The sequence below is a fragment of the Elephas maximus genome, chromosome 1, assembly GCF_024166365.1.
Source record: "Elephas maximus indicus isolate mEleMax1 chromosome 1, mEleMax1 primary haplotype, whole genome shotgun sequence".
In the NCBI taxonomy this organism is placed as follows: domain Eukaryota; kingdom Metazoa; phylum Chordata; class Mammalia; order Proboscidea; family Elephantidae; genus Elephas; species Elephas maximus.
Window position 1 is genome coordinate 46,972,314 of NC_064819.1, and position 16,066 is coordinate 46,988,379.

A 16,066-nucleotide genomic window follows, 5' to 3' on the forward strand; every position below is an offset into this window, starting at 1 on the left:
AATTTAGCTTTTATTCAATGCGTAAATATTTAACAAAGATCAGTTTTAAAGCTTCATTTACTGGATATATACAATTAATAATATACACAATCAATTAACAAATTGATTATTAAATCAAGAACAAACTTATCCATGGTTCAAAAGCCCCTGGACATTAAAAGCCAGTCAACAATTTAGATGTACTCCATGCGTGTCTCCTTTTGTGTTAATGGCGGTGTGTGCAGCGGCTTTTGTTAGGAGAGCCCAGGTGCACAGCCCGACCTCTGAACTACTAAATGAGGATTTCGAGAACTGGACTTGAGCATGTGTATTTTAAAAAGGTGATTCTAATGTGCATCCCTGCTTAAGAACTACTGTTTCGATTGTCCTTTCATCAGCAGAGAACAGTAACCAGTGTGGCTGTGCAACACTTAAGTCAGAAGTCAAATCACATTTTGCCTGACATCGATGGACCGTCTATATTCTTCAGTTGAAAAGCATCAACTTATAAGGAGGCTACAACAACCCCAGAGTGGGGAATATATTCTATTATGTGGATTTTTATCATAAAAAGATTTCATCTGCATGCATGTTTTATTTTTATAATCCAGCACTTGCCACATACAGTTGTAGAAGGTATAATGAAGGCGTACATCTTAGATTGTCAGAGTACCTGGCACACTTACATTATTTATTATAAATGGTTGCTCTTCCTCTCTGACTCTTCCCCACTTGTTTGGTCTCCATGTTGGGAGATGTTAACCTAGCGGCCAGTGTGCATTATTTAGGATGACTGTGAGGGATTGAGGCTCTGGCCAGCCCACTGAGTGCTGAAAGCTTATGGGCAAATGGTTGCAGGAAAGAAAGAGAAAAATAATACATGCTGCTTTGTAAATCCTTCCCTTTCTTTTGATGTGTAAATGAAAGGTTCCCTGTGCTTTCTACCCCATGTACAGTATTCCCTATCTGCCCTTGGGGCAATAATCTTAGAGACCTGTGTGCCATTCTGCAGCCTCGGGTGGCATGCATTCTTCTGTGTTCACCTCAGACTGTGAAAGCAGGCAATCGAGTGTCTTCCACATAAGTAACAGCATAATAACATCGGTCACCACCATTATTATTTTATTTGTAACTAGTACATAGTCAACCATAGGCCTCTCATCCAAAAGGGATTAACAATACACTTAATCAAAAATTAATGCAAGACTGTACCACGCAACAATTCTAAGAAATCCTGGTGGTTAAAATTTTGGGAGGACGAGTCTACTACCGAATGGTTCTATTCAGCCTGTCCTCTCTCCTGTTGTGAGTTTCATGTCAGACCTTATTCTCCCTGCTCCCACACCCCACTTCTCCCCCTTCAGGGCCATTAAATCCAGTGCATGGCACTGAAGTGGCCATTTCTCTTCTTGGCTGTGTGACTAGAAGTAAGCAAAAGCAGGGGACATGAATTTGACAACTAAAAAGAAAGCCTGGATCTTATTTAAAGCTCTGCTTGAGTTGTTAAGAATAACAGGAATCAAACATCATACCCTATTTTCCTGTTTATCAAAAGATTTCAGGGAACAGACATAGGAAATGGAATCCATTTTCTCGTCTTCAGACCCACCCGCACGGAAGGCAGACAATTTTTCATATACATACGTACATTCCTGAAGATGACGATAGCTCCCATCCTGAGATCTCCACGTTCTCGGTGTTGTACATTAAAATAAACAAAAAAGCCAAAGAATCTGAAGCAGGAAACATATGGTGACGTGGAATTTCATAATGAAGGGGCTCAAAATTATAATCAGAGCATCTCCCCTTTCTCAAAAGAGCTGTCTGACCCTTGAAACAAAAAAAGGTTAAATGTTTTTCCTATTTCTCCCTTCAGAAAGCAAAAGATATTAGACAACCTGGTGTTCAAATGGGGCCTACAGCAACAGGCACACCTCCATCGAGACTTGATTTTACCCTGTGGATATGCTATAACCACACAAACAAAAGGGATTTGCTTTATATTTTATGAAGATCAATCTTATTAACATTTTAATAAACTTATATAAGCTATTTGGTGTTCAGAAAATGCATGTTTTGCGAAAGAAAATAAACGGGATAAAATAACTCCCGAGTTGTGCTTTTTGCTTTTAGGAGAAGATGACCCGTTTGTTCACTGTCCAGGCTAATATTCCTTCATTCACTCAGCAGACCTTTGCTGGGGACCTCCTGTGGACTGGGCACTGTTCTAGGTTCTGGTGTTAAAGAAACAGTCCTTGCTCTCAAGACACCTCCATAGGACGATTAAGAGATGCCCAATGCATGTATCAGTACAGAAGAACGTACAGGAAGCACAAATCTGATCATGCCCACCTCTGAGTAACCCTCGAGTGGCTTCCTTCCTCAGGGTCAAGTCCATGCATGGGATCAAGGCCCCTCCAGATTTCTGGCTCTCACTTAAACCTGAAGCTCATCTCACAGCCCTACCTCCCGCCACTAGTGCCCCTGCCTTCACCTGGCAAAGTCCGACTTGTCCCTTAGCTTGTACTTCTCAAAGTCTCAAATGCTCCCCCTTCCCATGTTCTCTAGCCCTTTGCACTGACTTTGCGTCACTGCTGTGGCCTCTTACACTAGACCCTAAGTTCCTTCAGGGCTGAGCCTGAATTCCTAACACTTGGGTGAACCTCTACTACAAAGACACAGATATATATTGTTCAGAGAGCGAGTGAACGAGGGCAGCTACGTCTGTCAGTGACCAGATGACAATGGAGTGCCTGCCCAGTGCACAGGGCTGGGAGGGGCAGGAGGCTGCTTCAGTACAGTAGCTGGAGCACAGCCAGGACTGTAGAGGGTTGTGGGGTGAAAGGAAGGTGAGAAAGTAGAGCTCATGAGAGCAGACGGCCCTGCAGAAGTGAGGGGGTGAAGAGGTGGGCAGGAGCGGGACACGGAAGCAAAGAAGTCAAAGGTACGTTGTGGATGTGGGAGCCTGGAGTGTGTTTTAAAGAGAAAGAGGTGGGCAGTGGAGGGGGAGGTCTGAAGAGAGGGGAGGGCTGAGGACGCAGTGTTCCAGGGGAAGGAAAAGACAGTAATTGAGAGCAAAGGCAGAATAGGTAAGCTTGGTAAAATGATGGATGTTTCCTTTTGAGGTATGGTGGAGGGCAAGGAGGATTTTCTTGCCTGCTGGACTTGTTTATTTTTTTAGTGATATAAGAGGCAAGTTTGATTAAGATAAAAATGTCTAGTTATTCAATAAATAGTATCATTTTGGAAAAAAGTAATGTTAAAGCTCTACTTTCCTTGATCTACCAAAGTTCATTCTAGATGCATCAAAAACTAAGCAGGAAAAAGTATCTACAGAAGCACCAGAAAAAACTGTGAGAGAATATTTGTAATCCTGGAATGGCAAAGGCCTTTTTTAGTATGATGCAAAACTCAAAAGCAACAAAGTATTGATGCTGGTGCCTCCACTTAACAAACAGAGGCAAAGAGAGTTTGTGTACTTTCAGTGATTTAGTGGCAAACCAGGTTTGAATTTACAGTCTCCTATTTTCTAATTTACCTCAAATATATCACAGAGGGATTATACCCTTCCTTGTTTTAATTTTCTCAGAGGATTCTCCTGGAAGCAGTTCTGAGTTTACTCTGAAATAACAAAGTACTGCATTAGCACCCAGAGTAGTTAGTACTCTACCCAAAAACTCTAGCCTCAGTGAATTCCTTAACAGGCTCCAAGGAACTGATTTCCTTGAGTTTTCTTTTCTTTTTTTGAACAGTTTGGCTCAAACTGAGAATACACAACACTTTCTAATAGCTGTGACTTCTACATACTTTCCTATATACAGATGTCTTTCAGCACAATGTAATTCTGTTTAGGAAGAATCTCTTCAGAAGGAAGTTCATTTGATATTCTGTAGTCGCATCGTATCTGTTCTGAACTAGCTTACAACTGAATGTTGGGTCTAATAGGCTGTGGCATTGAAACGTTTGGTTATTTAATGAAAACACACACACAAACATACACATGCAAACACACACATACACACACACATGCAAATGAACACACACATACACATGTAAATACACACACAGGCACTTGCATAGCACGGTGATTTGACCATTTCATGTGATTCAAAAACACCTAATACCAGAAACCATCATTTTCAGCCAGTCATCTCCCTCTGACATCCTTGGGAAGATTTTGGGTCACAGGCTCCTTCCAGTGACACACTGCAGTTAGAAAATGCTGGGCCATGTTTCAGCTGCCCCAAAAATGAGTACTTGGAGGGAAGGATGCCAGTGGTGTAAGTTAAAATGCCTATGCTTTAATGGAGAGGTGAAAGAATAGCTACTGATGTTAAGTGACCTCAAAATCCAAAACCTTTTCATCAGTTAAGGCTGCCTGAGAGTCACTGGCAAAATGTTCCCTCACCAGGAGGAAGAAAAATGAAAAGCCCCAGGTTCCAGTTCCCACTGTGGTGACGTTCCTGGGTTAGTCCTAACAGTCAAAGTTTGCGGTCCCTTATCATGGGGTAATCTAAGACTTAATGGAAAGGGTATTTCAGAGCTTCTGACTAGCCACTCTAATGCTCTAACGTTTGTTTTATGAATTATAACTAAATTAAATTAGAACAACTGAACTGATGTAACTGATTGAGCAAAATTCAAACCCAATGTGCCATTGTAAAAACTGGCGTTGCCAGCATCTTGGCTACAGAGCACAGACACACAAGTTGTCGGTTACGAGGGGTAAAGTGTTCATTGTGTATAAGCATTACGAGAGAAGCTGCAGAAACAGAAGATGAAATATTCTAACTCTACTCTCAAGAAGTGAAAATCTGACAGATGCCAATCATAAATGTTTCTTTTCAGCACATGTAATGGAAAGCTTCTAACAGTCTCACAACTGGTGAGAATTAGCTATCTTCTTAGAATTATTGGAACGTACTGTGAGTGTAGAACGGTGTGATCAGAGTCAGCCTGAACGAGCTTCTTAGGCCAGGGGATCTCGGGCAACGTACAGATTTCAATCTTGAAAATTACTGTTTCTGAACCTCAGCCCGTGGCTTCAGGAACCCCCAGAAAGATTATGTGAAATTTCGTCTGTATGTGTGTGTGTACACAATTCTGGGGAATGGATGAAGAGGTTTTATCAGGTATAAGTCACTGTGCTGAAGACTTGCCTCATAAATCTTAAAATATACATACTCTTTGATCCAGTAGTTTTGCTTTTAGGAATTTGTACATAAGGATATTTAGAGAAACACTGTAATCGGAAAAAAAATATAAACCAAATAAATAAATAAATACTATCTGGGGGACAGAATAAACAAATCATCGTAAGCTATAAAATGATATACTAGAAGCCATAAAAAAAACTCATGAGGCAAAGAGAATGTAGTGACATGAGACATGTTCACCATGCCTTAGGTTAAAAGAGGTTATAACCCCTTGTGCAGGTTATGACTCCAAACGGACCAGAAAGACAAACCTAGGTCTCCCTTTCGCACGAGTCAAGGGTCCAAGCAGGCTGAATGATTGTCACAGGCAGCTCGAGGAAGTGGTCTGAAGTCCTGTGATGGCAGACTGACCCCAAGCCTCTGAGCGGAAATAATGGAGCCATGTGTCCACTCTGGAAAGACTATAACTCCAAGACAAGACTTCACAATAAGTTGACAGGAAGGAAGTCTTTGGCCAAGATCATGAATCTGTTAAACTGGGAGTGAGAATCAGCAGATTAGTGTGAAAAATAACTAACTGTACTGAGACTTTACTTTTATTTTAAATGGGTTCAAGTGTTATGTGATGTCCCTGGGTGCTGCAAAATGGTTAATGCACTCAGCTGCACAGAGGTTTGGGTCCACACAGAGGTGCTTTGGAAGAAAGGCCTGGTGATCTACTTCTGAAAAAGCAGCCACTGGAAACCCTGTGGAGCACAGTTCTATTCTGACACACATGGGGTCTCCATGAGTTGGAACTGACTAGACAACAACTGATTTACAGTTTTATGTAGAAATCAGCTAGGGGACAAGAGAATTACAAAAATTACTATTTTCTACAGTCCCAGATTTATGTAAAAATTGATCCAGGCAAGCTATATTAACAGATCTTAAAATTACTGGATGAACAGCTGTTGGCAAACAGATTATTTATGAGTGACAAAGAGAAACATGACCCTTACAATGGAGAAACAAACGATCAAACTTTGCATGAACAATAATGCCATCAGCTGACATTCTGGACCTCCTGATGGGATAAAATGGGAAGGATGCCATATAACGTATGCAGTGGTCCCACCGAAAAGTGTAGATTCCAAGTCTAATGACAGGGAAACAATCCGACAAATTCCGACTGAGGAACATTCTACAACATAACTGATCTGGACTCACAATGTCAATGGAATGAGAGTTAAAAAAAAAAAAAAGGCAGGGGCTGTTGTACATTAAAAGAGACCAAAGAGACATGACTACAAAATGCAGGGCTTGATACCTTAATAGATTCTGGATTAGAAGAAAATTTACAAAAGATGTCATAGGACATGTGGGGAAATTTAAAAATGGACAGTATATTAGTATTATACGATGAAGCTCGATTCTGAAGCGTGAATGGCACTGCGATGATGGAGGAGAACGTCCTTGCTCTAAGAAGACACACACTCAAGTATTTAGACGAATGTGTGATGTCTGCAGCTTACTTTCCAACAGTTCAGTAAAAAAAGGAAAGAGAGACAAAGCAGATGCGACAAAAATGGTAACACTGGTGGGATTAGGTAAAAGGTGGATATTCATTCTATTATACTTAAACTGCGTAAGTTCAGGTAAAATAAATTTTTAAAGGTGAAAACCACCCACAGAAGAAAGACATGCTACTTTCCATCCAGACAAAACATGCTTGAGAGACCAGTTTTATCACTTAGGCCATAAGCTATCCTAGGTATCCTGGGTGCCTGGTACAGCCTGCACAGCAATGCATCCCAGGGGAGGCACACGTTTACAAGGGTGAATGATAAACTTCTTCAGAGTTAAATTTGCAAACCTCAGAAGTGTTATCAGTAACTATCACAGGCATTATGAAATTATAAGAATAAAAAAGCCCCCCAAATTGCTGATGCCCTCAACATTAATAAACCAAGTCAAAACACAGAGCTAATGAAAGCCTGAGACCTAGAAAAGGCAATGCTGCACATCATCAGAAAGACTGTGCTTCCTTGCTGAGCACCTTGAGAGCGGTCCCCACAGGACCTGTAAGTGACATCTAAAGGGCTGTCACTTTCAACTGAAGATGACATTGGGCAGGGGTGGTCGTAGGGGTGGAGGACTACAATGTTTCTGGAGTCAGGGGGAGAAAACCGCCGAGCCAAGGAAGGGGACAGGGAGCAAGGGTCTCAGGGCTTGACACTGCCTTACAATAACGTCCTCACCCTGGTGGCCATGATCGGAAAGGTGCAGACAGCGGTACTTTTTGCTGACCTCACTGAATGTGCCCTGAAAAAGAATCCACATACTCCGCCAAATGCAACATGGAGCAAGAAGCTATTAGAAAAATTAATGGATTTTTTTTAATTCAGAGGTCCCAATATTGCATACTGTTAGTACAACTAGACATTTGAGTCTGTCTCGCGTTTCTTAGAATTAGTGGATATTCAAAGATTTCAAGAGGTAGGAGGCGGAGCCAAGACTGCGGAATAGACAGACGCTTCCAGCAACCCCTCTTTACAACAAAGACCCGAAAAAGCAGGTGAAACAAGCGTATTTTTGACAAGCTGGGAGCCCTGAGCATCAAAGGCAAGCTTAGACAATGAACTGAGGGGCAGGCAGAGGAAGAGACCGTTCAGAAGTGGAGAGGAGTTACTGGTCCTGAATCGCGGGGAGCCCTCAGGCACTGTTCCCAGAGCAGCGGCAGTGGGGGCGGCGGGCTAGTACTAGCGCTCGGCTGCAGTTTCCATAGGGAGAAGCAGACAGCCGCACAGCCTACTCACCCCTCCGGAACCTGAGGAGAACGGCGCTCTCAGGAAAAGCTAAGTGCTTGCGTATATTTTACCGTGTCCCCCCACCCCAAAGCCGGCTTCATTGGCTTAATCCCTGGGCCTGAGATAGGCCCTGTTGAGCACCTAGAGCCGAGCCATCTTCCCGGCCTTGGGGAAGGAAAAAATTTGCAACTGGGGGGAAAAGATAATTTGTTAGCTCCATTAACCAGGGGAGCTCAGGACAGAAGCAGCTCCTGTCCAGGCATAAACGGTCCGTGGACCTTGAGCACCTTTCCCTTCTGCGTGGACATGTGTGGGCCTATTTCAGGAGAACAGGCCCTTGTTGGCAAACTCCAACCATTTCAGCTGTGCGGTGGAGAGGTGGGTGTTTGACGTTTGACATTGCTTTGACTATCAAACAAGGTCCTCACCTACCCACATCAGGGACCTATGGACTGGTAGCTCCATTCAGGTCACCCAGCCACCCGTGACAGGGTTCCAAAGGTAACTGGTACCTCCCAGTCCTTACGACCAAAAACTTTGGATGCCCATGGTCTGTCTGCAGAACCTACCCACCAGCAAGCTCTAAGGAACAGGGATGCATTTTCCTCAGAAACTCTTGGGGGTTGGTTCTCAGCCCCATGCCTTGTTCACAGCGTGACCCCCTGCTGCAATCACATACCGGTATATACACCAATCACCCCTGCCCCTCTAAGACTGTAGGACAGAGCCTGTACCACACACTTGATGATCAGCTACCTGGAAACCTGAGCTGAATTCATACAAGAAAACTGAATGAACTCCTAGACTGATATACCTGATAACAACTCTAGCCAGCTGGGGACAGGACACCAGAGCTCCAAAGGTGAAAATAATCAAGCTAGCTCACTCAAGAAACCCACAGGGGTATACCAAAACAAAACAAAGCAAGCAGCTACGACATAGTAAGCAAGCATAAACTAATACAGTAACTTACAGATGGATCAGAGACAACAGTAAATATCAAGTCACATAAAGAAACAGGCCATGATCACCTCAACAGGCTCTCAAAACAAACAATCCAGGGAGCTTCTAGATGAAAGAGCATTCCTGGAATTACCAAGTTTAATACACAGAACCCTTCAAGTAAATGAGGCAATACGCAGAACAAGCCAAGGAACACAGAGATAAAGCAACTGAGGAAATTAGAAAGATTATTCAGGAACATAATGAAAAGTTTAATAAGCTGGAAAAATCCATAGACAGGCAGCAATCAGAAATTCAGAAGATTAATAATAAAATTACAGAATTAGACAACTGAATAGAAAGTCAGAGGAGCAGAATTGAGCAAGTAGAAGCTAGAATTTCTGAACTTGAAGATAAATCACTTGGCACTAATATATTTGAAGAAAAATCAGATAAAAGAATTTAAAAAAATGAAGAAACGTTAAGAATCATGTGGGACTCTATCAAGAGAAATAACCTACGAGTGATTGGAGTACCAGAAGAGGGAGGGATAACAGAAAATACAAAGAAAATTGAAGAATTTGTTGGCAGAAAACTTCCCTGATATTGTGAAAGATGAGATGATATCTATCTAAGACGCGCACTGAACTCCACATAAGGTAGATCTTAAAAGAAAGTCAGCAAGACATATTATACTCACACTTGCCAAAACCAAAGATAAGGAGAGAATTATAAGAGCAGCAAGGGATAAAAGAAAAGTCACCTACAAAGGAGAGTCAGTAAGAATAAGCTCGGACTACTCGGCAGAAACCATGCAGGCAAGAAGGCAATGGGATGACATATTTAAAAAACTAAAGGAAAAAACTGCCTGCCAAGAATCATATATCCATCAAAACTGTCTCTCAAATATGAAGGTGAAATTAAGACATTTCCAGATAAACACGAGTTTAGGGAATTCGTAAAAACCAAACCAAAACTACAAGAAATACTAAAGGGAGTTCTTTGGTTATTAGAAAATCAATAATATCAGGTATCAGCCCAAGACAAGAACACTGGGCAGAGCAACCAGAAGTCAACCCAGACAGGGAAATCCAAAAAAAAAAAAAAAGCGAGATTATTTAAAAAAAAAAAAAAGCCCAAAACAGGGTAACAGTGATATTACATAAAAGAAGACAACATTAAAATAATAAAGAGGGACTAAGAAATGTAATCATACACCTTCCATATGCAGAGGAAGATAATGGCGATACAAAGAAATAAAAGTTAGTTTTAAATTTAAGAAAATAATCAGGTAACCACAAAGGAGACAAACTATCCTACACATCAAAATAAAATACAAGGGAAAAATAGACTCAGCAGAAACAAAATGAAAAACAACGAATATGAGGAAAGGACAATATATAAAGAAAATTTACTCAGCACACAAAATCAAGTGGGAAAACGAAACTGTCAACAACACACAAAAAAAGACATCAAAATGATAGCACTAAATTCATACCTATCCATAATCACCCTGAATGTAAATGGACTCAATGCACCAATAAAGAGACAGAGCGGCAGAACTGATTAAAAAATAAGATCTGTCTATACGCTGCCTACAAGAGACACACCTTATATGCTGCCTACAAGAGACACACCTTAGATTTAGAGAAACAAACTAAAACTAAAAGAAATGAAAAAAAATATGAAGCAAACAACAATCTAAAAAGAGCAGGAGTGGCAATATTAATTTCTGACAAAATAGGCTTTAAAGTTAAATCCATCAGAAAGGATAAGGAAAGTTACTATATAATGACTAAAGGGACAATACACCAAGAAGATATAACCACATTAAATATTAATGCACCCAATGACAGGGCTGGAAGATACATAAAACAAACTCTATCAGCATTCAAAAGTGAGATAGACAGCTCCACAGTAATAGTAGGAGACTTCAACACACCAATTTTGGTGAAGGACAGGACATCTAGAAAGAAGCTCAATAAAGACACGGAAGATCTAAATGCCACCATCAACCAACTTGACCTCATGGACATACACAGGACACTCCACCTAACAGCAACCAAGTTATACTTTCTTTTCTAGTGCACATGGAACATTCTCTAGAATAGACCACATATTAGGTCATAAAGCAAGCCTTAGCAGAATTCAAAACACTGAAATATTACAAAGCATCTTCTCTGACCATAAGGCCATGAAAGTGGAAATCAATAACGGGAAAAGAAATCAAACACATGGAAACTGAACAATACCCTGCTCAAAAAAAACTGGCTTATAGAAGACATTAAGGAGGAAACAAAGAAATTCATAGAATCCAATGAGAATGAAAACACTTCCTATCAGAACCTTTGGGACACAGCAAAAGTGGTGCTCAGAGGCCAATTTATATCAACAAATGCACACATACAAAAAAGAAGAAAGGGCCAAAATCAAAGAATTATCCCTATAACTTGAACAGATAGAAAGGGAGCAACAAAAGAAACCTTAAGGCACTAGAAGAAGGGAAATAATAAAAATTTGAGTAGAAGTAAATGAAATAGAAAACAGAAAAAAATTGAAAGAGTTAACAAGACCAAAAGCTGGTTCTTTGAAAAAAATCAACAAAATGATAAACCACTGGCCAAACTGAAAAAAGAAAAACAGGAGAGGAAGCAAATAACCCAAATAAGAAATAAGATGGGTGATATTACAACAGACCCAACTGAAATTAAAAGAATCTTATCAGATTACTATGAAAAATTATACTCTAACAAATTTGAAAATCTAGAAGAAACAGATGAATTCCTAGGAACACTACCTACCTAAACTAAAACAAACAGAGGTAGAACAACTAAATAGACCCATAACAAAGGAACAGATTGAAAAGGTAATCAAAAAACTCCCAACCAAAAAAAGCCCTGGTCCTGACGGCTTCACTGCAGAGCTCCACCAAATGTTCAGGGAAGAGTTAACACCAGTATTACTAAAGGTATTTCAGAGCATAGAGAAGGACTGAATACTACGAAACTCATTCTATGAAGCCACCATATCCCTGATAGCAAAACCAGGTAAAGACACCACAAGAAAAGAAAATTATAGACCTATATCCCTCATGAACGTAGATATAAAAATCCTCAACAAAATTCTAGCCAATAGAATTCAACAACATATCAAAAAAATAATTCACCATAACCAAGTGGGATTCATACCAGGTATGCAGGGATGGTTCAACATTAGAAAAGCAATTAACGTAATCCACCACATAAATAAAACAAAAGACAAGAGTCACATGATTTTATCAATTGATGCAGAAAGGGCATTTGACAAAGTTCAACACCCATTCATGCTAAAAAATTTTGGCAAAATAGGAATAGAAGGAAAATTCCTCAACATAATAAAGGGCATTTATACAAAGCCAACAGTCAACATCACCCTAAATGGAGAGTGCCTGAAAACATTCCCACTGAGATCGGGAACCAGACAAGGATGCCCTTTATCACCGCTCTTATTCAACATTGTGTTGGAGGTCCTAGCCAGAGCAATTAGGCTAGATAAAGAAATGAAAGGCATCCAGATGGGCAAGGAGGAAGTAAAAGTATCTCTATTTGCAGATGACATGATCTCATACACAGAAAACCCTAAGGAATCCTCCAGAAAACTACTGAAACTAATAAAAGAGTTCAGCAGAATATCGGGATACAAGATAAACATACAAAAATCAGTTGGATTCCTCTACACCAACAAAAAGAACATCGAAGAGGAAATCACCAAATCAATGCCATTTACAGTAGCCCCCAAGAAGATAAAACACTTAGGAATAAATCTTACCAGAGATGTAAAAGACTTATACAAAAAAAACTACAGTACACTTCTGCAAGAAACCAAAAGAGACATAAGTGGAAAAACATGCCCTGCTCGTGGATAGGAAGAGTTAACATTATAAAAGTGTCTATTCTACCCAAAGCGATCTATACATTTAATGCAATTCCGATCCAAATCCCAACAACATTCTTTAATGAGATGGAGAAACAAATCACCAACTTCATATGGAAGGAAAGAGGCCCTGGATAAATAAGGCATTACTGAATAAGAAGAACAAAGTGGGAGGCCTTACTTTACCTGATTTTAGAACCTATTATACCGCTAAAGTAGTCGAAACAGCCTGGTACTGGTACAACAACAGATACATGGATCAATGGAACAGAATTGAGAATCCAAACATAAATCCATCCACATATGAGCAGCTGATATTTGACAAAGGCCCCAAAACAGTTAAATGGGGAAAAGATAGCCTTTTTAACAAATGGTGGTGGCATAACTGGATATCCATCTGCAAAAAAAGAAACAAGACCCATACCTCACTCCACGCACAAAAACTAACCCGAAATGGATCAAAGACCTAAATATAAAATCTAAAACGATAAAGATCATGGAAGTAAAAATAGAAACAAAATTAGGAGACCTAATACATGGCATAAACAGTATACAAAACATTATTAAGAATGCAGTAGAAAAACTAGATAACCGGGAGCTCCTAAAAATCAAACAACTATGCTCATCCAAAGACTTCACCAAAAGAGTAAAGACTACCTACAGACGGGGAAAAAGTTTTTAGCTATGACATTTCTGATCAGCACCTCACCCAGTACCCAGTGCCGTCGAGTCGATTCCAACTCATAGCGACCCCTATCTCTAAAATCTATATGATACTGCAAAAACTCAACTACAAAAAGGCAAATAACCCAATTAAAAAATGGGCAAAAGGTGTGAACAGACACTTCACTAAAGAAGACATTCAGGTAGCTAACAGGTACATGAGGAAATGCTCACAATCATTAGCCATTAGGGAAATGCAAATCAAAACTACAATGAGATTTCATGTCACTCCAATAAGACTGGCATTAGTCCAAAAAATACAAAATAATAAATGTTGGAGAGGCTGAGGAGAGACTGGAACACTTATACACTGCTGGTGGGAACGTAAAATGGTACAACCTCTTTGGAAATCGATTTGGCACTTCCTTAAAAGGTAGAACCAGAACTACCATACAATCCAGCAATCCCACTCCTTGGAATATATCCTAGAAAAATAAGAGGCTTTACATGAACAGATATATGCACACCCATGTTCATTGCAGCTCTGTTTACAATAGCAAAAAGATGGAAGCAACCAAGGTGCCCATCAACAGATGAATGGATAAATAAATTATCTTAAATTCACACAGTAGAATACTACACATCGATAAAGAACAGTGATGAATCTGTGAAACATTTCATGACATGGAGGAATCTGGAAGGCATTACGCTAAGTGAAATTAGTCAGTTGCAAAAGCACAAATATTGCATTATAAGAACTTGAGAATAGTTTAAATAGAGAAGAAAATATTCTTTGATGGTTATTAGAGGGGGAGAGAGGGAGGGTGGGAGAGGGGTATTCACTAACTAGATAGTAGATAAGAAATACTTTAGGTGACAGGAAAGAACACACAATACAGGTGAAGTCAGCACAACTGGACTAAACCAAAAGCAGTTTCCTGAATAAACTGAATGCTTTGAAGGCCAGCATAGTAGGGACAAGGGTCTGGGGACCATGGTTTCAGGGGACATCTAAGTCAATTGGCATGATAAAATTTATGAAGAAAACATTCTGCATCACACTTTGAAGAGTAGTGTCTGTGGTCTTAAACACTAGCAAGCAGCCATCTAAGATGCATAAATTGGTCACAAGCCACTTGGATCAAAGGAGAATGAAGAACACCAAGGACACAAGGTGATTATGAGCTCGAGAGATTGAAAGGGCCACATGAACCTGAGACTACATCATCCGGAGCCCAGAGGAACTAGATGGTGCCCGGCCACAACCGATGACTGCCCTGACAGGGAGCACAACAGAGAACCCCTGAGGGAGCAGGAGACCAGTGGGATGCAGACCCCAAATTCTCATAAGACCAGACTTAATGGTGTGACAGAGACTGGAAGGACCCTGGTGGTCATGGCCCCCAGACCTTCTGTTGGCCCAGGACAGGAACCATTCCCAAATCCAACTCTTTAGACGTGGATTGGACTGGACAATGGATTGGGGAGGGATGCTGGTGAGGAGTGAGCTTCTTGGATCAGGTGGACACTTGAGACTATGTTGGCATCTCCTGCCTGGAGAGATGAGAGGGTGGAGGGGGTGGAGGCTGGCGAAGTGGGCACGAAAAGAGAGAGTGAAGGGAGAGACGGGCTGTCTCATTGCGGGGAGAGTAGTTGGGAGTGTGTAGCGGGGTGTATGTGGGTTTTTGTGTGAGAGGCTGACTTGATTTGTAAACTTTCACTTAAAACACAATAAAAATCATAAAAATTAAAAAAAAAATATTTCAAGAGGTAGCTTATGATCAGGAACTGATCGTACAGAAAGAAGAAGTCCAAGGTGCTCTGAAGGCATTGGCGAAAAACAAGGCTCCAGGAGTTGATGGAATATCAACTGAGACGTTTCAACAAATGGATGCAGCACTGGAAGTGCTCACTCGTCTATGCCAAGAAATTTTGCAGACAGCTACCTGGATAACTGACTGGAAGAGATGCATATTTATGCCTATTCGGTGATCCAGCTGAATGCAGAAATTATCAAACAATATCACTAGTGAGTAAAATTTTGCTGAAGATCATTCAAAAGTGGCTGCAGCAATATGTCGACAGAAATTCAGACCAGATTCAGAAGAGGACATGGAAGCAGTGATATCACTGCTGATGTCAGATGAATCCTGGCTGCAAGCAAAGAATACCAGAAGGATGTTTACCTGTGTTTTATTGACTGTGCAAAGGCATTCGTCTGTGTGGATCGTAACAAATTATAGATAACATTGCGAAGAATGGGAATTCCGGAACACTTAATTTGTACTCATGAGGAACCTGTACATAGATGAAGAGGTAGTTGCTTGGACAGAACAAGGGGATATTGAATGGCTTTAAAGTCAGGAAAGGTGCGCATCGGGGTTGTACCCTTTCACCATACATATAGGAGGGATCAGTCCCCGGAGAAGGACATCATGCTTGGTAAAGTACAGGGTCAGCGGAAAAGAGGAAAACCCTCAATGAGATGAACTGACACAGTGGCTGGAACAATGGGCTCAATTTTAAGGATGGTGCAAGACTGGGCAGTGTTTTGTTCTATGATATGTAGGGTCGCCATGAGTCGGAACCGACTTGACGGCACCTAACAACAAATTTCTTATTAGA

General features: G+C 40.7%; 1 protein-coding gene and 1 long non-coding RNA gene across 13 annotated transcripts in view; one reads left to right on the forward strand and one right to left on the reverse strand.

Moving 5' to 3' along the window:
- The window catches only part of LYRM4 (LYR motif containing 4), a 174,069-nt gene that overhangs the window by 98,535 nt on the left and 59,468 nt on the right, over positions 1-16,066 (reverse strand). The window contains exon 3 of one of the 6 annotated variants that reach the window (XM_049882833.1): positions 2,899-5,671. The exons of the other annotated variants lie outside the window; for them this stretch is intronic. Coding sequence (XP_049738790.1) covers positions 5,618-5,671 — 54 coding nt within the window. The 3' untranslated portion in view covers positions 2,899-5,617. Of the gene's footprint in view, positions 1-2,898; positions 5,672-16,066 lie in introns of those variants that run through there. 6 annotated transcript variants of the gene reach the window in all.
- The window catches only part of LOC126075319 (uncharacterized), a 34,070-nt gene continuing 20,838 nt past the window's right edge, over positions 2,835-16,066 (forward strand). For all 7 annotated transcript variants that reach the window (XR_007517169.1, XR_007517176.1, XR_007517177.1 and 4 more), the window contains exon 1: positions 2,835-2,923. This is a non-coding gene — a long non-coding RNA (uncharacterized LOC126075319). The remainder of the gene's footprint in view (positions 2,924-16,066) is intronic.